Source organism: Aotus nancymaae, unplaced genomic scaffold (assembly GCF_030222135.1).
Source record: "Aotus nancymaae isolate 86718 unplaced genomic scaffold, 86718_ANA_hifiasm-v0.15.2.pri h1tg000020l, whole genome shotgun sequence".
NCBI classification, from domain to species: Eukaryota; Metazoa; Chordata; class Mammalia; order Primates; family Aotidae; genus Aotus; species Aotus nancymaae.
This window is the reverse complement of record NW_026988432.1, coordinates 69,403,607-69,427,921: the sequence shown is the minus strand read 5'-3', so window position 1 is coordinate 69,427,921 and position 24,315 is coordinate 69,403,607. Positions and strand designations below refer to the sequence as shown.

Genomic DNA, 24,315 nt, shown 5'->3' with positions numbered 1-24,315 from the left:
TCCAGCTACCTGCCGGTTCAGAGGACGGAAAGAAGCCGTCGGGGACCCTTGAAGAGGGGCGAGCAGTGCTTTCGGATATCCTGGCAAGCCAGGCGATGGGGTGCGTTGAGGTCTTGGGGTGTGGGGCCTGCGGGGAGGTGGACTGGTGGGCGGAAACGATCAGGCAGTGCGCGGGCCAGCCCCGAGCCCTGTTTATCCGCCACTGTTTGAAAACAGTTGGCGCCGCCGCCGCCGGGGCCTCTGTTCCAGGTCAGCTCCCGGCCTGACGCAGCGTCGCGTCCCCCGGGAGCTGCGTGAGGCGAACGGCCGCAGCGCTTTGTGCTCCAGTTGCTCCTAACGCTCCCTGGCCCCGCCGGGGCCGCGCAGTTAGGGCGTCTGAGGCGGGCAGTCGCCGGCTGCCAGCATGTCGCTGCCTCCGGAGAAAGCCTCCGAGCTGAAGCAGCTCATCCACCAGCAACTGAGCAAGGTGAGAGCCGCGGGCGCCGGGAGAGACCGCCGGGCCGAGCCAGGACCTCTCCCTCCCGCCAGGCGGCCCCGGACAGACAGCGGCACCTGCTTGCCGGGACTCTAGCGAGGACTGTGGGGTGCGCCGCGCGGGGCGGGCAGAGCTTTGGGTTTGAGGCAGGAGAGCGTCCTAGCCTCGGTGAAAGAGAGCGAGCCGAGGAGGTGCTAGCAAGAGTCTGGGGCGATAGAATGTGCGCTGTTGGCGTTATAGGACAGCTGTGAGAATGAAGCGCTTAGCGAGCGACTTCTGGAAGTCAGATCGAATGTAAGTTGTGTTTGGAGGTTTATATTCTGCTGTAAGATATCAGGGTTTTTTTTGTTGTTTACGGCTGAAACGTGGATGTCAGTGAAGTTGAACCAGGACCTTCAATCAGCAATTCATGGAAGAGAAGTTACTAAAGGATTTGTAACGACAGTATTTGTTAATACTTAGGCGCTCCAGAAGAACCTTCAGTTTCTGAAGCGCTTGACTGAGTGCAAGATGCTGAAGTGATAAAAGCCACCATTTATGGTGCCCTCGTGTGCCAGGCTTTGTGCTAGGTGTCTAGCGTCTTTAATCCTCACAACACTTTTGTGGGAGGGCACTACATTAGGTTTTTCCATTCTTATTGGTGACGAAACAGATTCATAAAGGATAAATAAGTTGGTTCGAGGTTATACATCTAAGTTGAAAGCTAGTAAGATTCCCTTACCAGTAGGCGGATAAAAGTATGAGAGTAGGCCGGGCGCGGTGGCTCAAGCCTGTAATCCCAGCACTTTGGGAGGCCGAGGCGGGTGGATCACGAGGTCAAGAGATCGAGACCATCCTGGTCAACATGGTGAAACCCTGTCTCTACTAATACAAAAAATTAGCTGGGCTTGGTGGCGCGTGCCTGTAATCCCAGCTACTCAGGAGGCTGAGGCAGGAGAATTGCCTGAACCCAGGAGACGGAGGTTGCAGTGAGCCGAGATCGCGCCATTGCACTCCAGCCTGGGTAACAAGAGCGAAACTCCGTCTCACAAAAAAAAAAAAAAAAGTATGAGAGTAATAAGATCAAACTTTGATCTGCCTACTCCCAGTCTATATTCTTTTGATTATAGTATACTCCTCAAAAGATTCCTTTTGGTTGAGTGTTATTTGTGGAGAAATGGTAACGAATGTGGCAGATAACCAGTGGAGACTATTTCTAGAATTTGTACTCAATAATTTCATTCTTTAAAAGCTCACCTTTCTTCTCATTCAATTGCGGTAACAATTGTACATTTACTGTTAGCTGGAGAAGCCTAAAACTTCAGAAGCAATATTTGACTACTTTGTGATGTTATAAATTGTAATATAAGTTTTCTACATAGATGGATGTCCATGGCAGAATAAGAGAAATCCTTGCTGAGACTATACGGGAAGAACTGGCACCTGATCAGCAACATTTATCAACAGAAGATTTGATCAAAGCCCTTAGACGTCGAGGAATTATTGATGATGTGATGAAAGAACTTAATTTTGTTACTGTGAGTAATCTTTTAGGGAAATAAGTGAGAGTATAAGTATATACTAATGCATAACCCTGTTCCTACCGTTCCCATGTGGGGCCTTTCCTTTTAGTAAAACCACTTTAAGGTCATTCTGTTTAGTAGTGTCCCAGTTTCAAGTATAGGCTAACTCTGCCCTTGAGTATACCAAATAGTTTTGTGTATCAATGAAATTTGTGTTACATATCATATTCCTCTCTCTACAGTGACAGAATTTTCTCTTATTTTCTAGGTCTGTAAATTTTGAATGTACATACCTTAGTCAAATTAGTTCACCATAACAAAGTTCTTTTTTACTATGATCTGTAATTTTTTTAGATTAAGCTTATTTTTAAAATAAGCACTCTTTTAGGATTATATTCTCTATGCTTAAATTATAAATTTCTTTAAGAAAATAATTAACTGCAGAATCTTCAAATCTTTTCATACAAATAGGTCAATAATGGGATGATAGTCTCTCAGTGCAAATTAGTAAGTAGGCCTTCTTTTGAAAATGAGGCAATAATGAAAACTGTGACCTCAATACATGGGTAATATAATGTGAAAATTGGATGGACTTCATAATACAATAGGGAATAAGTATTTTAATTCAGTACCTTTTTTTGGTTTTTGAAGTTTATGAACCCATTTGTTATAAACCGACTTAATAACAGCTTCCACTGTGTGATGACACTTTTTAAAAATCAGCTCATGGTGGAATTATAAGCCAGCTGTTATATAAGGTTTACAGAAAGTTTAACCTTGTTAAAGATATTGAGGATTTGTTTTTAGCTTTATGTGGATAGTATTACTTGAAGACAGTTTAATTCCTTAGCATTTGATTTTAGGAGGGACCAGTTATATTATCTTTTATGTACGTTTTTATTTTCATTATTTTAATTAGGCTAGGAAAATAAGGGATTCTTTGAGAGGGCCTTATCCTGTTGTCTTTTGGTTCAGTGCTTAGTCATGTTTATTGACATTTTCTTAACCTATAATTTTTTTCTAATTTGATATTTTTTCCTGCCTTTCTAGGACAGTGTTGAGCAAGAACTCCCTTCTTCTCCAAAACAACCTATTTGTTTTGATAGACAATCAACATTAAAAAAAAGTATGTATATTTTAACATTCATTTAGTTGTGGTTAATAGTAAATATTGATGTTCTGTAGTGTTTGGTGTTTGATAGAAGACATTTCCATTTTTTCCCCCCAAAATAAAATACTTAAAATTTTATGGTTAGTTAGCCAAAAACATAGATTCTGTTTTACATGAAGTATGTCAGAAGAGTTAATGTATAGTACAGTAGAAGCAAAAACAGAATCACCAGTTTCTTGTGTTTTAATAATATGTTTTATAAAAACTGTATAACCTTGCTTTTAAATGGTAATATAATTGTCTGACAAATACACTTGCTGAATTGATTATTATATGAGTTTATGAAAGTGAAGGAATGTAGGATAAGCAGCTAAAAAGCAAAGGTATACTACACGTTGGCTCTGATGCCTTTCCAGCTGGGAGAAAGTAATCGGATTCAAACTCAGAAAAGAATATCATGTTATAGGCTGGGCATGGTGGCTCACACCTGTAATCCCAGCACTTTGGGAGGCCAAGGTAGGCAGATCACAAGGTCAAGAGATTGAGATCATCCTGGCCAACATGGTGAAACCCCGTCCCTACTAAAAATAACAAAAATTAGCTGGGTGTGGTGGCACACATCTGTAGTCCCAGCTACTTGGGAGGCTGAGGCAGGAGAATCACTTGAACCCGGGAGGTGGAGGTTGCAGTGAGCCAAGATCGCGCCAGTGCACTCCAGCCTGGTGACAGAGCCCTGTCTCAAAGAAAAGAAAAGAATATCACATTATATGTATCTTTTCCCCAGGGTGCAATTGATTCCATTATATACAGTAATAAATTTGTTACTCTTTTGCTTTTTTTTTAGTCTTTGGTTTTGGGTTTATTATCTGTCAACTTTTTATTTCCTAATGTCTTGATCACATTCTTTTTAGTTATTTGGCAGTTTCCTCATGTATATTGCTACACTTTACAGCTAATATTGATCCAACACGGAGGTATCTTTACCTTCAGGTTTTGGGTGGAAAAGCTTTCTTGGAACATCTGCAAGAACCTGAGCCTTTACCTGGACAAGTTTGTTCAACATTTACTTTATGTTTACATTATCGAAACCAACGTTTTCGTTCTAAACCTGTTCCATGTGCCTGTGAACCAGATTTTCATGATGGCTTTTTGCTTGAAGTACACAGAGAAAGCTTGGGTAAGAAATAGTAATAAATTGTCACTTAATTGAGTAAATCTTTGTTACCTTTTATTGTGAAACAACACTAATGACTTACTCTATAAGGAGAGATTTGTAATGAAGGAATCTCTGTCTAGTCTTTTGTATCCCACTGCTCTTTTCAATTTAAACTTTTCTATCCACCTTCTTACGATATTCTGTTTGCTATTTATTTTCCCTGGAGATTATTTTTTGGTTGTTTTAATTGTTGATTCTTTAGTAATAAACACTTAAATACCTATTATGTGCATAGTGTTATGCTAGGCAGGTGCTGGGATGATACAGTGGAAAATGAGCCATGATCCTTCTCATTTATAAAACATAACCATATTGATGATGTTATGTAACTTTTAAAAGTCAAAGTTGGCCAGGCGTGGTGGTTCATGCCTGTAATTCCAGCACTTTGGGAGGCTGAGGCAAGCGGATCACGAGGTTAGGAGAGCGAGACCATCCTGGCTAATACAGTGAAACCCTGTCTCTACTAAAAATACAAAAAAAATTAGCTGGGCGTGGTGGTGTGCACCTGTAGTCCCAGCTACTTGGAAGGCTGAGGCAGGAGAATCACTTGAACCCAGGAGGTGGAGGTTGCTGTGAGCTGAGAGCATGCCACTACACTCCAGCCTGGGTGACAGCAAGACTATGTTTTTGTTTTTTTTTTAAAGTCAGAGTTTAGCCTGGGCATGGTGACTCGCAGCTGAAATCCCAACACTTTTGGAGGCCTAGGAGAGAGGATCATTTGAAGCCAGGAGTTCAAAACCAGTCTGGGCAAAGTGAGACACTGTCTCTACAAAAAAATGAAAATTAGGCTGGGTATGGTGGCTCATGCCTGTAATCTCAGCACTTTGGGAGGCCGAGGCAGGTATATCAGGAGTTCAAGACCAGCCTGGCCAACATCATGAAACCCTGTCTCTGCTAGAAATATAAAAACTAGCCAGGCATGATGGCGGATGCCTGTAATCCCAGATACTTAGGAGTCTGAGGCAGAATTGCTTGAACCCAGGAGGCAGAGGTTGCAGTGAGCCGAGATCGTACCATCGCACTCCAGCCTGGGCAACAGAGTGAGACTCCGTCTCAAGTAAATAAATAAATAAAAATAAAAAATAGCCTGGTGCAGTGACGTGTGCCTGTAGTCCCAGCCGCTTGGGAAGCTGAGGTGGGAGGATCACTCGAGCCAGATGTTCAAGGCTGCAGTGAGCTGTGATCACACACAGCACACCAGCCTGGGTGATAGGAGCAAGACCTTGTCTCTTAAACAAACAAACAAATAAGTCAAAATTTAAATGTGAATGTATAACTCTCATTTTGGTTTTTTCTCCCCCTATTTTTTTTTCTTATTTCACCAATAAGGCATATAATTCTCATAGGTAAATTTTACACTACTTGATTCCTGTAATTGTTTTACACTATCTTTCAGTAAGGGGGTTTTGTACATTTTAGTTGTCAATATAGAACTCTTTATATTTGTAAGCTAAGCAAAGTTTTGGAATATGCCTTCAGAATTTTAGATTTAACAATGAGTGAAACATTACTAAAATTTATTTATTTTTCTCTTTGGAAGATGTTACCCTAATAAGGCATTTCATAGGATAAATTGCTAGATTCAATGTGCTTTATTTTTCAGTTGTATGTTGGTTATATAGTGATAATTTCTGGAGGTTAAGGGGATTTCTGGAGGTAGTTTGGGGATTAATGTTGACATAGTTGAAGGCTCTTTTTGTAGCAGCATATATTTTAGTTAAGTACTTTTAAAGAACAGATTTGTCTCATGGATCAGAAAGCATTGGTATGCTGTAAGTTACTGGATAACTCATCATAATTTGCCAGTCCTCAAAAGTTAGTGATAGAAATAGGACTGTGCTTTTATTTCCAGTTTTTTCCATGCTTTCTGAAACATTACCAAATTGTTCTATTTGGTTTTATATAAGCTTGTTATTTCGTATACTCTTTAATAAAAGTATTCTTTTATGTTGGCCTAACTGAATATGTAGTGTAGTATAATTTCGTTTGGATTATATTGTTAGGTGATGGAACTAGAATGGCTGATTCAACAACAATGCTATCAATAAGTGATCCAATTCATATGGTGCTGATCAAAACAGACATATTTGGTGAGACGACTTTAGTAGCATCCTATTTTCTGGAATGGCGATCAGTTTTGGGCTCAGAAAATGGCGTGACCAGTCTGACTGTGGAACTTATGGGTGTAGGTATGATGATTACTATATCATTGTTAACCTTTTTATAGCCACAGTTTGTTTGGCAATATATTTTCTGTCCTTAAAATGCTTTTATAATCCAAGAGGGAGACCTGTAAAATATAATTTCATTAGAGTTACAATTGGATTCCAGCATCCTAGTCTTGAGAAATGTCTTAAAGAATAGTATCAGTATAGCACTTCACAATCTAACCTTGCCTTAGGAGAAGTGTTTTTTCTGGAAAATGAATATAGGAATTTTGAGGGTTTTAATTTTTTTCAAGTTCATTTTATTAAATATAGGCTAATAAAGAAAATTAATATTCTTGACACACATACAAACTTAGGTGTGTCCAGACAGCACACCTGGGAATACATCCACTTTAGTACCAGTGATTCTTGCAAAATATGGAGTAGGTGTTCTCCCAACCTTTTACAGTGGGTAAGTGAGACCTAGAAGAGGTAATAATTTGCTCAGTGTCAGTATCAAGTACTCCTTGAGGGCAGAGATGGTGCCTATCTTAATTGCCATAGTCTTCTTGGAATCTTGCACACTGCCTGCTATATAACATATATTTGCTAATAAAATGAAAAAAAAACAAAACCTACCAATGTTTTACCTATAACATATAATGGACTTGCTTTGGTTTTGAAACTTAGTCATAGAGTTAAACCTTGTCAGTGGACAGCATAGGCTTAGTAATTTAGATTTTAATAGGTCATACCAAGAATGTATTTTTCTTTAAATAAAAACTATAGGCTGGGCGCGGTGGCTCACGCCTGTAATCCCAGCACTTTGGGAGGCCGAGGCGGGTGGATCACGAGGTCAAGAGATCAAGACCATCCTGGTCAACATGGTGAAACCCCATCTCTACTAAAAATACAAAAAATTAGCTGGGCATGGTGGCGCGTGCCTGTAATCCCAGCTACTCAGGAGGTTGAGGCAAGAGAATTGCCTGAACCCAGGAGGCGGAGGTTGCGGTGAGCTGAGATCGCACCATTGCACTCCAGCCTGGGTAACAAGAGCAAAACTCTGTCTCAAAATAAATAAATAAATAAAAAGAAAAAGAAAAATTATAGAAAAAGTATTCTTTATGTAGGAAATTTATTTTAAAAAACAATACCCAATTACTTGTCTTCAAAAATAGCCTAATATGATAGTATAGCAGTGACCTGGAAACATTAAATAGTTCTGATGTGATGTATATTTGTTTTCTAATTTGAATCCAGGCATATTTTCAAAATTTCTACTCAGCCAGTGATTTGATAATGGGGAGTGATAAATGGGAGTTATTATAAGTGACAATATAAATGCTTTCTAATTTTTTTTGTGTGTGGGGACAGAATGAGGTGTTAACAGTTGCTTTGACTTTGAATTTAATGTAAGTCTGGTTGACATTTTACATTTAATGGAGATAGGAATCTGAAATCCTTTAGGTCAGAAAAGTTTATTAAAACATGTTAGAAAGGCCGGGCATTGTGGCTCATTCCTGTAATCCCAGCAAGCACTTTGGAAAGCTGAGGTGGGAATATCACTTGAGTCCAAGAGTTCAAGACCAGCCTGAGCAATGTAGGGAGACCCCATCTCTACTTAAAGAAGAAAAAACGTATTAGAAAGCTAAAAAAATAATCCTATAATTAAACATCTTTGTTTAAAAAAAATTTTGATTTGGTTCATTTTTAATATGAATATTAAAGGTAATGTCGAATGTTATCTTTACTTCATGTAAGTGATAAAACACCAAGTGCCTAAATTATTTTGGTTAGACTTTGGTTGGCTAAATATATATAATATTGAAATCTCTGAAGTTCTAAATATTTATGTTTATAGGCACAGAATCAAAAGTTTCTGTGGGAATTTTAAATATAAAACTTGAAATGTATCCACCACTCAATCAAACGTTATCTCAAGAAGTAGTGAACACACAGGTAAATAATAATGAGTTTCTCTTTTTTTGTGTGTGTGTTTTCATAGAAGTGTATTTACCTGCTGATCCTAGAAAGCACTCTTATCTTTAGAAAATTATTACTTTCTAGATTAGCACTCAAAGGTTTACGGAAAGGATGAGAAAGAAAATAAAGACAAGTTTGTTTTCCTGGGAGAATCTGGAGTCTAGTTTCGGAAAGACGATGAAAATTTATTGAGACAACATGAGAATTACAGGATAAAGCTGAAGAGGCTAAAGAAGTAAAGTGCAACCTCAGTGGGGTGGGATTTTAACGTTTTTTCATAGACATTTATTATCGAAATCTTGCTGCTTATGTCTTTTTGCTCTGCCCTCTCAGGGTAGAAGTGCTTGCCACTTTTTTTTTCTTTTGAGATGGAGTTTTGCCTTTGTGGCTCAGGCTGGAGTGCAATGGCGTGATCTCGGCTCACGGCAACCGCCGCCTCCTGGGTTCAAGCTATTCTCCTGCCTCAGCCTCCCAAATAGCTGGGATTACAGGCATGCACCACCATGCCTGGCTAATTTTGTATTTTTAGTAGAGATGAAATTTCTCCATGTTGGTCAGGCTGGTCTCGAACTCCCGACCTCAGGTGATCCACCTGCCTCAGCGTCCCAAAGTGCCGAGATTACAGGTGTGAGCCACCTTGCCTGGCCCAACTTGCCACTTCTAGAGTGTGTTTGGAGAGGGGTTTTTTTCCCCCTAATTCCACTGTCAGGTCTCTGACCAAATTACTTTCTTCTTGGGTCTTGTAAGATTGGCAGGTTTTTTCATTCCTTCACATTGGACTTGTCATCCCTGTTTAGTTCTTGCCAGTCTTTAGTTTGGAGGTTCTGATTATCTGCTGACTTGCTGGGATGGCACCTGTGGAATAGTTCTTCTTGATTACGTATACCACCCTTTACTCTACCCTGCCTGTCATATTGTTCCTTTTACAGACCCGTGGTTAGAAGCTAGTGCTTCTCCCTCAGGCAGTGTCCTGCCCTATTTTCTTTAAACTTCTTTTTCCTTCCTTTTGTAAACTCTGATCTCTCTCTAATCTCTAGCATCTGAGATGTGTCATGGGTGATATATATATATATATCTGAAAACACATAGTGGGAACCAACCTTGATGTTACTCAAATAAATACCCAGCCCTATGGGAGGCCAAGGTGGAAGGATCACTTTTGAGACCAAGCAGTTCAGGATCAGCCTGGGCAACATAATGAGACCCTGTCTCTACAAAAATTTTTAAAAATCAGTTGAGCATTGGTGGTACATGCCTATAGTCCCAGCTGCTTGGGAAGCTGAAATGGGAGGATTGCTTGACCTAGGAATTCGAGGTTACAGTGAGCTGTGATTGTACCACTGCACTCCAACCTGTCTCTTAAATAAAAGGTGTAAATACACCTTTACATATGTGTATACATGAGTTTCAATCATGTTATATTTATGTGACATATAAAGTAAATGTTTGGGCTCTACTTTTTTGGGGTAGTAAGTTGGCTTTTTTTAAAAATTAAATTATACTTTTTTAGAGACAGCATCTTACTCTGACTCCCAGACTTGAGTGAAGTGGTGTGATTATAGCTCACTGAAACCTCAAACACCTGGCCTCAAGCAATCCTCCTGTCTCAGCCTCAAAAAACATTGGGGTTACAGACACGGACCACTGTGCCCAGCCAGGTTCTACTTTTTAAAGTTAACACTATTTTATATATATTTTTTCATCTTTCCACTGTCATATTTATAATTTCTAGTGACTAAAAGATGTTTATTCTATTTCTGATAAGTTGCTTCTAATTTTCTCTTTAAAATTGCACTGTTATTAAAAATTTTAGCCAGACGTGGTGGCTTATGTCTGTAATCCCAGTACTTTGAGAGGCCAAGGAAAGAAGATCACTTCAGGCCAGGAGTTCAAGACCAGCCTGGGCAACATAGCGAGACTTCATCTCTACAAAAAATTTTGAAAATTAACTGGGCATGGTAGTGCATCCCTGTAGTCCCAGCTACTGGGGGGGCTAAGGCGGGAGGATCACTTGAGCCCAGGAATTTGAGGCTGCATTGAGCCATGATCACGCGACTGCACTCCAGACTAGGTGACAGAGCAAGAACCTGTCTCTTAAAAGAAATTAAAGTCAGAAATATGTATGGATCCTAAACAGGTGTTAAAATGTGCTAGACTCTGTTCCAGACACTGGAGATATATCTGTATACAGGGCAGCAGATAGGTAGATAGCTTGCTCTCAAGGAGTTTAGATTCTGGTGCAGGAGAAACAATAAGCAAACAAAATAATCAGATAGTAGAAGGTGTTTATGGAAAATTATTACAGGTGATATGATAGAGTGGTTATTGGGTGGCTGATTCTAGCTTGAGTAACTAGGTTAGGAAAGGTCTAAACAGCAGGAAGTAGCCAGCCATGCAAAGATTGAGGCTGAGCTTTCAGTACTGGGAACAGCCTGGAACAAAAACCCCTATGCAGGAACAAAAGGCCTGTGTGGCTAAAGCATAGTGGGTCGGGGAGAGAGGAGAAAATGCGATAGTCTGTCCAGAGTTCGTAGGCCAGGGTAGGCAGTTTGCAATGTGATGGAGAATGAAGTATTTTAAAGAAGAGAATGACAGGACGATTTTTTTTTTTTTTTGAGACAGAGTCTTACTCCATCGCCCAGGGTGGAGTGTAGTGGCACAATCTCGGCTCACTGCAACCTCTACCTCCCAGGTTCAAGTGATTCTCTTGCCTCAGCCTCCTGAGTAGTTGGGATTATAGGCATGTACTACTATGCCCAGCTAGTTTTTCTATTTTAGTTGAGATGGGGTTTCACCATGTTGGCCAGGCTGGTCTCGAACTCCTGACCTCAAATGATCCATCTGCCTTGTCCTCCCAAAGTGCTGAGATTACAGGCATGGGCCACCACGCCTGGCCTGTATGATTTATTATTTAAAAAATTTCTGCCCTGGGAGTTAAAAGAAAAAAAAAGTTGACTTACATTGTATGGAGAGTGGATTGTACTAGGGGTAAATATAGAAACAAGGAAGTCAGGAGGCTCTTATAGATGATGATGGCTCAGATTAGGGTGGTGGTAATGATATAAAGAAGTAGATTTGTTACATATTTTGTAGTAATTAAGGATAATTAATAGAAATTGAAAAATATTTTTTTTTAATTTCAAGCTTGCTTTGGAACGTCAGAAAACTGCAGAGAAAGAGCGATTATTTCTTGTATATGCTAAGCAGTGGTGGAGAGAATATTTGCAGATTCGACCCTCACACAACTCACGACTGGTGAAGATTTTTGCACAGGTATGTAAATTATATTAGAATAGTTTTATGCCTGTATTTGAGATTTTCTGTTATGTATGTAAATTTCATTTAATATTTATTTGTAAAACGTACTCCAAAAAATTAAAGTGTATTTGTAAAATAAAATGCTGATTTTGTAATATTCTCTCTCACTGCATAGGTGAGTGGCGAAATCAATCTTTGTCTTATTTTGTTTTCAGTTTCAATTATTGTGGGTTTTTAAAAATCAGCTTTCGCAGGTTGAATCGATTATTGTGTTTTAAACTCTTTCTGAATATATTTGATTTAAAGTAAATGAAAATCCATTTTTAATGTGGAATGTGTATTTGCTTGATGCTTAATGCTAAATAACCATTTGGGCACTTTGCAGTTTATATGCAAATCCAGGTCTTGTGTGCAGAACGGAGACTCTGGACATACGTATATTTTTGTTAGGATTTAAAAAAAAATTCTATATAACCAAGATTTCTAAGCCAGTGACCAGTAATATTTAACTGGAGTATTTCAACTATGTATCTTCTGCCTCCATTTTTCCTGAGTCCTAAACCCATTTTCTCTCTTCAACAGACCAACATAAAATATATGATCAGGTTCACATATTTTTTTGTTGCTCCTAAGGAGCAGTTCAAATATTTTGTATATATTCAGCCTCATATAGATGCTTTCATATAAGTATAGTGTAGTATTATTTTAAGTCTCTCGGATCCTGTACATTCATCTAGCTTTACCCTACTTTCCCTAGATTTTGAAACAGGCTAAAAGTGGTTTAGTTTCCAATTGGGGAGCTTGGGAATAAGAGGTTGGCTAGAGGTGGGAATGACGGAAATGGCTTCTGACTTTCCAATAGCATTGTTTATATATTGACTGACTGGTTGGCAAGGTAGCAACATTATCAGGACAAGGGCAAGGAGAAACCAGTCAAAATGTAACTGGCTTTCTGGCCAGGTGCAGTGGCTCACGCCTATAATCCCATCACTTGGGGAGACTGAGGCAGGTGGATCACCTGAGGTCAGGAGTTCGAGACCAGTTGACCAACATGGTGAAACCCTGTCTCTACTAAAAATACAAAAATTAGCCAGGCTTGGTGGCAGGCGCTTGTAATCCGAGCTACTCAGGAGGGTGGGGCAGGAGAATTGCTTAACTGAGGAGGTGGAGGTTGCAGTGAGCCAAGATCACACCATTGTACTCCAACCTAGGTGACAGAATGAAACTCTATTTCAAAACAACAACAACAAATAGACATATATATATATACACACATACATATGTGTGCACATACACACACACACACACACACACACCCCTATTTCCCTGCTCTCTATATAGTCTGAGGCATTTATTCATTGCCACGTGGAGTCAGGAACCAGAGAGGACTCAGGATGGAGTGAGGTAGTAAATCAGAGAAATGGCAGGCTCAAAAAGGAGGAAGAAGTTGAGATGCAATAAGGAAGTCAAGGAAGTGAGATTTTCTTTTAGGAAATAAACAAGTTCCTCTTTCTCAGAATTCATTGTAAGATTTAAACCATAGAGGTAATTTACTCTCATAGTAAACATATAAGATTATCAGGTGGCCAGTCATTGGCTCTTTTTGTAAACAGTATGAAGGTTAGAGAAGTGAAGAGTTCCAAGGCCAAACAGCAACTCAGTCATGGCAAAGTCTATATTAAATTGTAGTTTCAACTGGTGCCTTTTTGGTTTGTGCCACTTTTTTCCATATACATACAGTAAATAAAATGCTGATTTTAGATTCCCTAGAACTGTTTCTTGCTGCTGCTTCCTATATTTGACTAGTTATGAAATTAAAGAATGACAGTTTAAAGCAGTCAATCTAATTATAAAAGCAATAGTTATAAACCAAAACATTAATATACATGGTCTGAAAAAATTTCCAATGTATCCAGGCCCAAAAAGAAATAAGTTAATGGCAGCACTAAAAGTAAAGGACTTTTTGCAATGATGGAAATGTTCTGTGTCTATGCTAACCAGTATGGTAGCCACCAGCCATATACTAAGCATTCAAAATGTGGCTATTATGACTAAAAAAAAATTGAATTTTAAATTTTATTTAATTTTAATTAAAATTTAAATAGCTCATAATGGTTAGTGATTTTCTTATTGGACAGTGCCTGTTCAGAGGTTGAAATATTAAATTTTCAAAACACTTAAATAACTTGTGGGGTTATATTTAGAATAATATTAGAATATTGCTGTAATGAAACAATGATACATCTTACATTCTAAAATGCTACTATTGATGATTGATTTAGGCAAATGCATACAGTTTTGATGTGCTCATTTTTTCTTGCCTATTAGTGGATTTGTAAGTATAGGAGTAACAGACCCACACAGGAACTGAGTTTATTACCTCAATCCTAACCAAAGATCTAGACTCACTGTGGCCGTAATACTTAATAATTCATTATTATTTTTATCTTTTGTTAGCTGGTTTTGCTATAGTATAATAGTAATTCACTGAATTACGCCTTTTGAATTTTTTAGTGCAAGAAACTTTAAGTTACAGAAATTGAACTTTAGGGCTACTAGGTTTTTTTTTTTAATTTATTTTTCTTCTTTTTCTTTTTTTTTTTAAGACGGGGTTTCACCATGTTGGTCAGGCTGGTCTTGAACTCCCGACCTCAGGTGATCCGCCCGCCTTGGCCTCCACAGTGCTTGGATTACAGGCGTGAGCCACCACACCCGGCCAAGGCTACTAGGTTTTAAGAAAATGTTGTAAATCACTTGAGGATTGAGGATATCCTTTTAATATTTAGTTTGTGATTTCTGGACTTAGTATTCTCATACAACACTAGATTATTAATAATGCTAAATTAATGTAAAACAAAACCATAGTTCTCTACATCCCCCTCAAATTCAAATAATAATCCTCTGTTTTAAAAAATTGGTGCCTTCTAGGCCAGGCATGGTGGCTCACACCTGTAATTCCAGCACTTTGGGAGGTTGAGGTAGGTGGATCATTTGAGGTTAGGAGTTTGAGGCCAGCCTGGTCAACAGAGTGAAACCCCATCTCTACAAAAATTAGCCAGGTGTGGTGGCTCACACCTGTAATCTCAGCTACTCAGGAGACTGAGGCACAAGAATTGCTTCAACCTGAGGGGTGGAGGTTGCAGTGAGCTGAGATCACGCCACTGTACTCCAGCCTGTACAACAGTGAGACCGTCTCAAAAAAAAAAAAATTGCTGATTTCTAGAGTTGAGAACTATAGGTATGAGTGGAATCTAGAGCCAATTTGCTCTGCAACATAAAAGTTCATGATCTTGCCAGGTGTGGTGGCTCACACCTGTAATCCCAGCATTTTGGGAGGCAGAGGTGGGGGGTCACCTGAGGTCGGGAGTTTGAGACCAGCCTGACCACATGGAGAAACCCCTGCCTCTACTGAAAATACAAAATTAGCTGGGCATCGTGGTGCATGACTGTAATCCCAGCTACTTGGGAGGCTGAGGCAGGAGAATCGCTTGAACCTGGGAGGCAGAGGTTGTGATAATCTGAGATCAAGTCAATACACTCCAGCCTGGGCAACAAGAGCAAAACTTGGTTTGGAAAAAAAAAATCATGATCTTTCTCACTATGATCAAATGTAAATAGGTGAGATTTTTTTTCCTGCTAAAGTATGGGATTATATTGGAAAAAGATGTTTTGGTTGTGGAGAAAGTTATCAGTGGTTCTGATAATTCAAACAGATGATGTTTCTGTTGGCTGAGTTAGATCTTATGTCCTGAGGAGCCCTATCAGAGTAGAGGGTAGGTCATCTCCAAATCTTGAATAGTAAGTGGGCCTTTCACATTGCCTTATCAGTAATCATGAAGGTAAAGATATCGTGGGCTTTGGTAATGCTAACTCTAAACAGTCATCAGAGACCTTTATATGCACACAAGTTATTCAGCACCAACACTAAGATACATCCTGTATTTAGAATGTAAAACTTTTTCTAGAGTGTTTTTTGAAATTTTGCTTTGAGTTGACGTGGTTAACAAATTATTGTTTCCTGTGGATCTCTAAATTTGAGGCCCTGATGGAAACAAACTAGAATCAAGCTATGATCATTTCCGTTATATCAGCCAATCTATATATTGTTAAATTCTTTTTTTTTTTTTTTTTTGAGACGGAGATTCGCTCTTGTTACCCAGGCTGGAGTGCAATGGCGCGATCTTGGCTCACCGCAACCTCTGCCTCCTGGGTTCAGGCAATTCTCCTACCTCAGCCTCCTGAGTAGCTGGGACTACAGGCATGAACCAGCCTGCCCAGCTAATTTGTTGTATTTTTAGTAGAGACGGGGTTTCACCATGTTGACCAGGATGGTCTCGATCTCTTGACCTTGTGATCCACCCGCCTCAGCCTCCCAAAGTGCTGGGATTACAGGCGTGAGCCACCACTCCCGGCTATATATTGTTAAATTCTATATGGTAATATGAAAGAATACTTCAGCTTAGAGCACCTCTCCCTCCCCTACATACCTGCCCATCCATTTCTCAGAGGACTTCTTATTGCCACAGCCTTTGGAGTCAAACAGCTCAGGGCTTAAATGTAGCTCTGTTGCATAATAGCTGTAGCTCCTTAGTTTTCTTTATCTGTAAAATAAAAATAATAGAGATGTTATGACAATTAAAGGGAAATTATATACACAGCACTTTGCAGCCTAATACTGGATACAAGGTAAGCACTCAATGGTATGCTGAATTATTTTATCCTACATTAATGTATTTGAAAAAAAAATTATTATTGGGGATGATTAATATGTCATTACGGATGTTTTTTCCCTTTTCCCTAGGATGAAAATGGGATAAATAGACCAGTTTGTTCCTATGTTAAACCACTTCGAGCTGGACGGCTTCTTGATACTCCAAGGCAAGCAGCAAGATTTGTTAATGTCCTTGGTTATGAACGAGCCCCTGTTATTGGAGGAGGAGGTAAACAGGAGCAGTGGTGCACTCTGCTGGCCTTTCTTTGTAGAAACAAGGTATTACACACACAAAATAGAATTAAATAGCAGTTACTCTAAATTTATAATACATTTGTAAAAGAATGCCTTAGGAAAATGTACATATAGTGAGCACTCTGTACCTATGGGTTCTGTATCTGTGGATTCAACCAACTGAAGATCAAAAATATTTATAAAAATGAAAGTAAAGAATAACATAATAAAAAATATACAAATAAAAAACAGTGAAGTATAAAACTATTTATATAGCATTTACATTGTATTGAGTGTGTGTTTTTTTTTTTTTTTTTGAGATGGAGTCTCACTTTGTCATCCAGGCTAGAGTGTGATGGCTTGATCTCGTTTCACTGCAACCTCTGCCACCAGGGGTTCAAGAAATTCTCTGCCTCGGCCTCCCAAGTAGCTGGGATTACAGGTGTCCACCACCACGCCCAGCTACTGTTTGTATTTTTAGTAGAGATGTGGTTTCACCATCTTGGCCAGGCTGGTTTTGAACTCCTGACCTCGTGATCCACCCATCTCGGCCTCCCAAAGTGCTGGGATTACAAGCATGAGCCACCGTGCCCAGCCTGTATTGAGTGTTTTAAGTAATTTAGAGGTGATTTAAAGTGTATAGGAGGATGAGCTTAGGTTATATATAAAATACTATACCATTTTGGCTGGGCGTGGTGGCTTACACCTGTAATCTCAGCACTTTGGGAGGCCAAGGGAGGTGGATCACCTGAGGTCAGGAGTTCAAGTCCAGCCTGGGCAACATGGTGAAATCCCATCTCTACTAAAATACAAAAAATTAGCTGAGCGTGGTGGCAAGCCCCTGTAATCCCAGCTACTCAGGAGGCTGAGGCAGGAGAATTGCTTAGAACCAGGAGGCGGAGGTTGCAGTGAGCTGAGATTGTGCCATTGCACTCCAGCCTGGGGACAGAGTGAGACCCCATCTAAAAAAAAAAAAAATACTATGCCATTTTATATAAGGGCCTTGAGTATCCATGGATTTTGTTTCACAAGGGTCCTAGAACTAACTCCCTTTGGATACTGTGAGACAACTGTGCTGTCAGCTTGACCAAGTCAGAACCTTGTTCTCACTATTTTTCATAACATTTAAATATCAATACATAAAGAGAAAACTCAGCATTTTATTTTCTCATGTAGTTTTTTATTTAACTTTTTGTGATTTTTGTGAGGTAGGGACCTACAAGTACTAACGTGTGAGAAATGAAGTTATAGAATGAATTAGAGACAGCACCAGGACCAGACCATGGCTTTCCGGTACCATTGTTGTGTTAAAGTTTGCTCAGATAATATATTTTTTAAAAAGAGAAAATGGCAGTACAAAATTAATGTAGAAAAAATTCTTGAGGCTGGATGCTGTGGCTCACGCCTATAATTCCAGCACTTTGGGAGGCCGAGGTGGGTGGATCACCTGAGGTCAAGAGTTCGAGACCAGCCTGACCAACATGGAGAAACGCCATCTCTCCTAAAAATACAAAATTAGCTGGGTGTGGTAGCACAGGCCTATAATCCCAGCTACTCTGGAGGCTGAGGCAAGAGAATTGCTTGAACTCGGGAGGCGGAGGTTGCGTTGATCCCAGATCGTGCCATTGCACTCCAGCCTGGGCAACAAGAGTGAAACTGTCTTAAAAAAAAAAAGAAAGAAAAAAGTCTTCGATTACATGATATTTTGTTTAGTTTTAAATACAAATGTAATGTTATTGATGTTAAACTTTTTGTGATTTGATTTCAGTAAACTAATTTTATAGATTACGGGATATTTCCTAATCTGTGTTCTAAAAATGTCTATAGTATGATAACAAACAAGTAAAATTATCTTTAGCATTCAATTCAGTTGAAATGAGAAAATGTATTTCCTTCATGATTTTTTTGAATTAATTTTGTTTACTCTGAATTTGTATAAATAGTATGAGTATTCACAAGATAAAGCTCATAGGTGGAAAAAAACATTTGGATGAGAGGTTGATTTGTCAATTAGAAAAATTGTGTCTTAAAGACAATTGAAAACGAGTTAAACATTACTTATCAAAACTATTTTGATTTACTTCCAAGCTGTAGTTCCCAAACATTGTGTATGTAGAGCTAAGCTTTTTTTTATTGCAAAATATAGCAGGAATGGTACATATTTAAAATTAGGTAAATAGGCTGGGCGTGGTGGATCACGTGTGTAATCCCAGGACTTTGGAAAGCACTTTGGAAGGCTGAGGCTGGTAGATCACCTTAGGTCAAGAGTTGAAGACCAGCCTGGCCAGCATGGCAAAAGTCCATCTCTGCTAAAACTACAAATATTAGCCAGGCATGGTGGTGCACTCCCAACTACTTGGGAGGCTGAGGCATGAGAATTGCTTGAATCCAGGAAGTGGAGGTTACAGTGAGCCAAGATTGTGCCACTGTACTCTAAACTGGGAAACAGAGCAAGACTTTGTCTCAAAAAAAAGAAAAAAAGGTTTTTACTGTATAAACAAGAGCATTACAACAGTAATGGTGAAACTTTACCCATAATTCTATTCCGAGTTTATCATTTCTTTTTACATATTTTTCCTGTATATGTATCATGTATTCCATAAGTATAATTAATGTAAATAAAATTTCATATCTTGCTTTATAATTAAGCATTATGCTATGAACATTTTTCCATATATTGCTACTGTCTATCTGATTTCCTTTTTTTTAAAGATGGAGTTTTGCTCTTGTCACCCAGGCCAGAGTGCAGTGGCATGATCTTGGCTCACTGCAACCTCTGTCTCCTGGGTTCAAGTGATTCTCCTGCCTCAACCTCCCTGGTAGCTGGGATTACAGGCATCTGCCACCATGCCTGGCTCATTTTTGTATTTTTAGTAGAGATGGAGTTTCACCATGTTGACCAGGCTGGTCAAACTCCTAACCTTAGGTGATCCACCCACCTTGGCCTCCCAAAGTGCTGGGATTACAGGTGTGAGCTACCGCGCCCAGCTGATATTTTCTATTTTTTTATAGGTCTTTACAACTTTTTAAAATTGAAAGTAATATAACCACATCAAAGAAAATCTGGAAAATAGAGTGGAAAATTATATATACTGTCCCCAGTAATAACCATTGTTGGGATTTTGTTGTTGTTCTTGCCATTTTTCCTGTGTATATATTTTCTAGAAATTAACACATATAGATAGCATCAGTCATTGGTTGAGTGTTTTCCATTTATTTGCATTTCTTGCTGCATGACTTGTTGGCTTATTTGTTCATATCCTTCAGCTATTAATCTATGAAAATATTCCAGGCTGGGCACTGGGACTCATACCTGTAATCTCAACACTGGGAGGCTGAGGCAGGAGGATCACTTGAGCCCAGAAGTTCAAGAGCATCCTGGGCAGCACAATAAGACACCATTTATACAAAAAATTAGCTAGGTATAGTGGCACACACCTTTAGTCCCAGCTACTTTGGGAGACTGAGATGGGAGAATCACTTGAGCCTGGGAAGTCAAGGCTCCTGTGAGCCATGTCACCAGTCTGGGTGACAGAGAAAGACCCTGTCTCAAAAAAAAAAATTCTACTCTTTCTTTCTATGTTGCGTGAGTTCATTATAAACTTTTTTTGCTTTTGTTTTTTTGGAAATGGAGTCTAGTTCTGTCGCCCAGGCTGGGATACAGTGGCATGATCTCAGCTCATGCCCTGCACTGCAACCTCTGCCTCCTGGGTTCAGGCAATTCTTGTGCCTCACCTCCCGAGTAGCTGGGACTACAGGTTTGTGCCACCATGCCCAGCTAATTTATGTATTTTTAATAGAGACAGGGTTTCACCATGTTGGCCAGGCTGGTCTTCCAACTCCTGACATTAAGTGATCCACCCGCCTTGGCCTTCCAAAGTGTTGAGATTACAGGTGTGAGCCAGCATGCCTGGCCAATACATTTTTATTATAATTTTGTATTTAAGTATGTAATAAAGAAACAATATGGAAGAATGAATACTTCATTTTATCTTATCTTCCAGGGTGACTGTGAAGATCATGCTAACCTTCTGTGCAGCCTTCTTCTTGGATACGGATTAGAAGCATTTGTCTGTGTTGGAACCAAGGCAAAAGGAGTACCTCATGCATGGGTTATGACTTGTGGAACTGATGGGACCATTACTTTTTGGGAGAGTTTAACAGGACACAGGTTAGTCTACTAAGTTTACAAGGATATTAAAATGAAGCTATAAGTATTTTAAATTATAAGAGTTTTTTGTCCATATTGATGTTACTTGAAGGTACGTGTTGATGATTTTAGTTAGAGCCTTTTCAGTGATTATGTAAAAAAATACTTCCATCATGGCAGCTAAGTAAATGAACTCTAAGAAAACTTTTACCTCAAATATTCTTTACCAACATCATGTTGGTAAAGAGCAAATTATATTTACTCTTAGTTTTGTATGATTAGCATATGTGTTTTTCAGTTTTATCTTTTTTTTTTTTTTTTTTGGCAGTATCTCACTCTGTTGCCCAGGCTGGAATGCAGTGGCACAGTCACAGCCCACTGCAGCCTTGCCCTCCTGGGCTCTGGTGATCCTCCTACCTCAGCTTCTTGTGTAGCTGGGACTACAGGTGTGCACAACCATGCCTAGCTAATATTTGTAGGGATGGGGTTTTGCTGTGTTGTCCAGGCTGGTCTTGAACTTCTGGGCTCAAGCAGTCTGCCTGCCACAACCTCCCAAAGTGCTGAGATTATAGGCGTGAGCCACCACTCCTGGCTGGCATATGTTTTTTTCTAATGATCATCCCTAAGCCTGAAAATAAGTTCAAATTGTAAATCATGATTTCTTTTGAAAATGTGATGTGGTTACCGTCTCCATGTTGGCAGTTCCACTGGACACATTTTTCAGAGTACTTTAGCCTGTCATTAGGTTTTGAAAGAGCTGAGTACTTCTGTTGTAGGACTTCCTCCTTAGTTCAGCTAAGAGCCAGATCCTTGTCACATGGCCACAAAATATTAGGCTTGCAGACAATTTGAACAGGGAGAAAAATGGAATTTATTGGGCAAAAAGGAAAAAAAAGGGAAACAGGTACCCTCCAAAGCCAGAGTTACTGCTAGTGTGCTTCCTGCCTCGCAGATTGAATTCCAGGTTCCACTCAGGAAGAGGAGGGGCCAGGCTCCTCCCCACTGCAAACTGCTCAGACTTCTGTGGCTCCATCCCAGTGTGTTCTCCTCTCAGTGCACAGGCTGGTTGGAGTTTCTCTGGGGACCCTTTTCCACCTGGCTGTCTCACTTCTTTCTTCCTAGAACATTCTCTTTCCTTAGCTTCTTTCTTATCATTGTTTTTGAGTATTCATTATTCCTCTCTGGCTGTTCTCAGTTTTCCTTCATCTTATCTTTAAATGTTTTGTGGTCTAGAGGCCCAGCCCTGGGCCCGCTTTTCATTTCCCTGAGTCTTCTTTCTCCCTGGTTGATAATCATGCCTAATAATGCTTTGGTTAGTCATGCCTAATAATGCATAGCCAGATTGTTTTAATTGTGTTATCTGAGACAGACTTTGTTTTTTTCTTTTTTTGAGATGGAGTTTCACTCTTGTTGCTCAGGCTGGAGTGCAATGGCGCCATCTCGGCTCAATGCAACCTCCACCTCCTGGGTTCAAGTAATTCTGCCTCAGCCTCCCAAGTAGCTGAGACTACAGGCGCATGCCACAACCCTTGGCTAATTTTTGTATTTTTAGTAGAGATGGGATTTCACCATGTTGGTCAGGCTGGTCTTGAACTCCTGACCTCAGGTGATCCACTTGTCTCAGCCTCCGAAAGTGCTGGGATTACAGGCATGAGCCCCACCACACCTGGCATTTGATCTTAACAATATACATAGAATATATTCTATTGTTAAAGGAGTAGAGTTGGTTTCATTATTATAAGATGTACCATACAATTAATACAGAGTAATCAAATTGTGGAAATAGAAAAAGGAAAAACAAGTATTAAACTCTAATTCTGAGAAGTAGTAATGGCCTTAAGTGTTAGAATAATTTTCTCAGTAAAATGCTGCCTTCTTAATTTTTAAGTTCTCATATATAAAATTATTTAATTTTTTTTAGGTACATCCATAAACCTACCAATCCTGATGAACCTCCAGTTGCTGAACAGCCCAAACCATTGTACCCATATCGAACAATTGGTTGTGTTTTCAACCATCAAATGTTCCTTGGAAATTGTCAACCCTCTGATGCAGTAGAAACCTGTGTATTTGATTTGAATGATGAATCCAAATGGAAACCCATGAGTGAGGAAGCAATTAAATCTGTGTGTGCTCCTGGAGCTACAACATCCCTTCCTCCCTTTCCACCTCTGTGTGCATCCACAATTGACGCGTCAGCAACCAGTAATGAAATTGAAATGCAACTGAGGCTCCTAGTATCAGAACACAGGAAGGTAATTCACACTGAAATAGTTGTAGTTTCATACTTTTTTTCATTTCTTTATGTATTTAACTATTTTTTTTGGTGTGCGTGATAGTGCCAGTCGGTATTCTAGCCCCAAACAGCAACTACAGTCCCTACTATTAACATTGTAATTTTGAAAGTCATGAGAGTTCAAGTTCTAAGACTCAGAAATCTCCAAATTCATTAATGCTTATAGAATGTATTACTTCCTCCTAGAAAGGAAGGTTCAAGCAATTCTCCTGCCTCGCTCTTCCGAGTAACTGGGATTATAGACATGTGCCACCATGCCCGGCCAATTTTTGTATTTTTTGTAGAGATGGGGTTTCACCATATTGGTCAGGCTGGTCTTGAACTCCTGACCTCAAGTGATCCACCCGCCTCAGCCTCCCAAAGTTCTGGGATTACAGTCGTGAGCCACTGCGCCCAGCCAGATCAAGCTTCTTGTCTAATAGCATGTAGATTTCCTTTGTAAAGTGCCTTAAGGAACACATAAAAAGTATTAGTCATAAAGGAAAAGATTAATATATTTTACAGACTTAAGTTCATCGAAAGAAAACATTAAGAGATTGAAGCTATGGAGTGGGAAAAGTTATTTGTAATACATATTACCATCAAAAGACTAGAATCCAAAATTCCTATAAAAGATTTATTTCTGATTCACCTTTTGGCGTTCCTTATTCCACTCTCTACCTTGGGTGTTTTCTGTGTTCTTTGAGGCTGTCAAAGGCAAACTGATTTATCAAACATGTTCTCTGGGTTCCCAGTTACTCTTAGCTTTGGCCTCTAATATATTCCTTATTCAGACCAGGCACGGTGGCTAATGCCTATAATCCCAGCACTTTGGGAGGCTGAGGTGGGCAGTTCACCCGAGGTTGGGAGTTTAAGACCAGCCTGACCAACATGGAGAAACCCTGTCTCTACTAAAAATAGAAAATTAGCTAGGCATGGTGGCACATGCCTGTAATTCCAGCTGCTCAGGAGGCCGAGGCAGTAGAATTGCTTGAACCCAGGAATTGGAGGTTTGGTGAGCCGAGATCATGCCACTGCACTCCAGCCCGGCCAAGAAGAGCAAAACTCCGTCTTAAAAAATACATATTTATGTGTGTGTGTGTGTGTGTGTGTGTGTGTGTGTGTGTATTCATATGTATATATATTCCTTATTTGCTTGTCAACTCATCAAAGCATTTAAATGTATATTTTGGAAAATCTGGAGTTTGTAGTATGTTTTTAAGCAAGAGTTGATCAGGAGACCTCTGGTCCAT

At 39.6% G+C, this 24,315-nt stretch overlaps 1 protein-coding gene across 5 annotated transcripts in view; it reads left to right on the top strand.

Annotated features, from left to right (window-relative positions):
- The first annotated feature begins 30 nt into the window (after window positions 1–30).
- CEP76 (centrosomal protein 76) overlaps window positions 31–24,315 on the top strand; it is a 38,457-nt gene continuing 14,172 nt past the window's right edge. For 2 of the 5 annotated variants that reach the window (XM_064379445.1, XM_064379446.1), the window contains exons 1-10: window positions 313–466; window positions 1,837–1,992; window positions 3,028–3,103; window positions 4,041–4,265; window positions 6,308–6,493; window positions 8,313–8,410; window positions 11,579–11,707; window positions 16,494–16,682; window positions 20,642–20,808; window positions 22,709–23,042. In XM_064379445.1, coding sequence (XP_064235515.1) covers window positions 404–466; window positions 1,837–1,992; window positions 3,028–3,103; window positions 4,041–4,265; window positions 6,308–6,493; window positions 8,313–8,410; window positions 11,579–11,707; window positions 16,494–16,682; window positions 20,642–20,808; window positions 22,709–23,042 — 1,623 coding nt within the window. In that variant the 5' untranslated portion in view covers window positions 313–403. Of the gene's footprint in view, window positions 101–243; window positions 467–730; window positions 770–1,836; window positions 1,993–3,027; window positions 3,104–4,040; window positions 4,266–6,307; window positions 6,494–8,312; window positions 8,411–11,578; window positions 11,708–16,493; window positions 16,683–20,641; window positions 20,809–22,708; window positions 23,043–24,315 lie in introns of those variants that run through there. The other 3 variants (XM_012472529.2, XM_012472528.2, XM_012472530.2) reach the window with 3 other exon arrangements.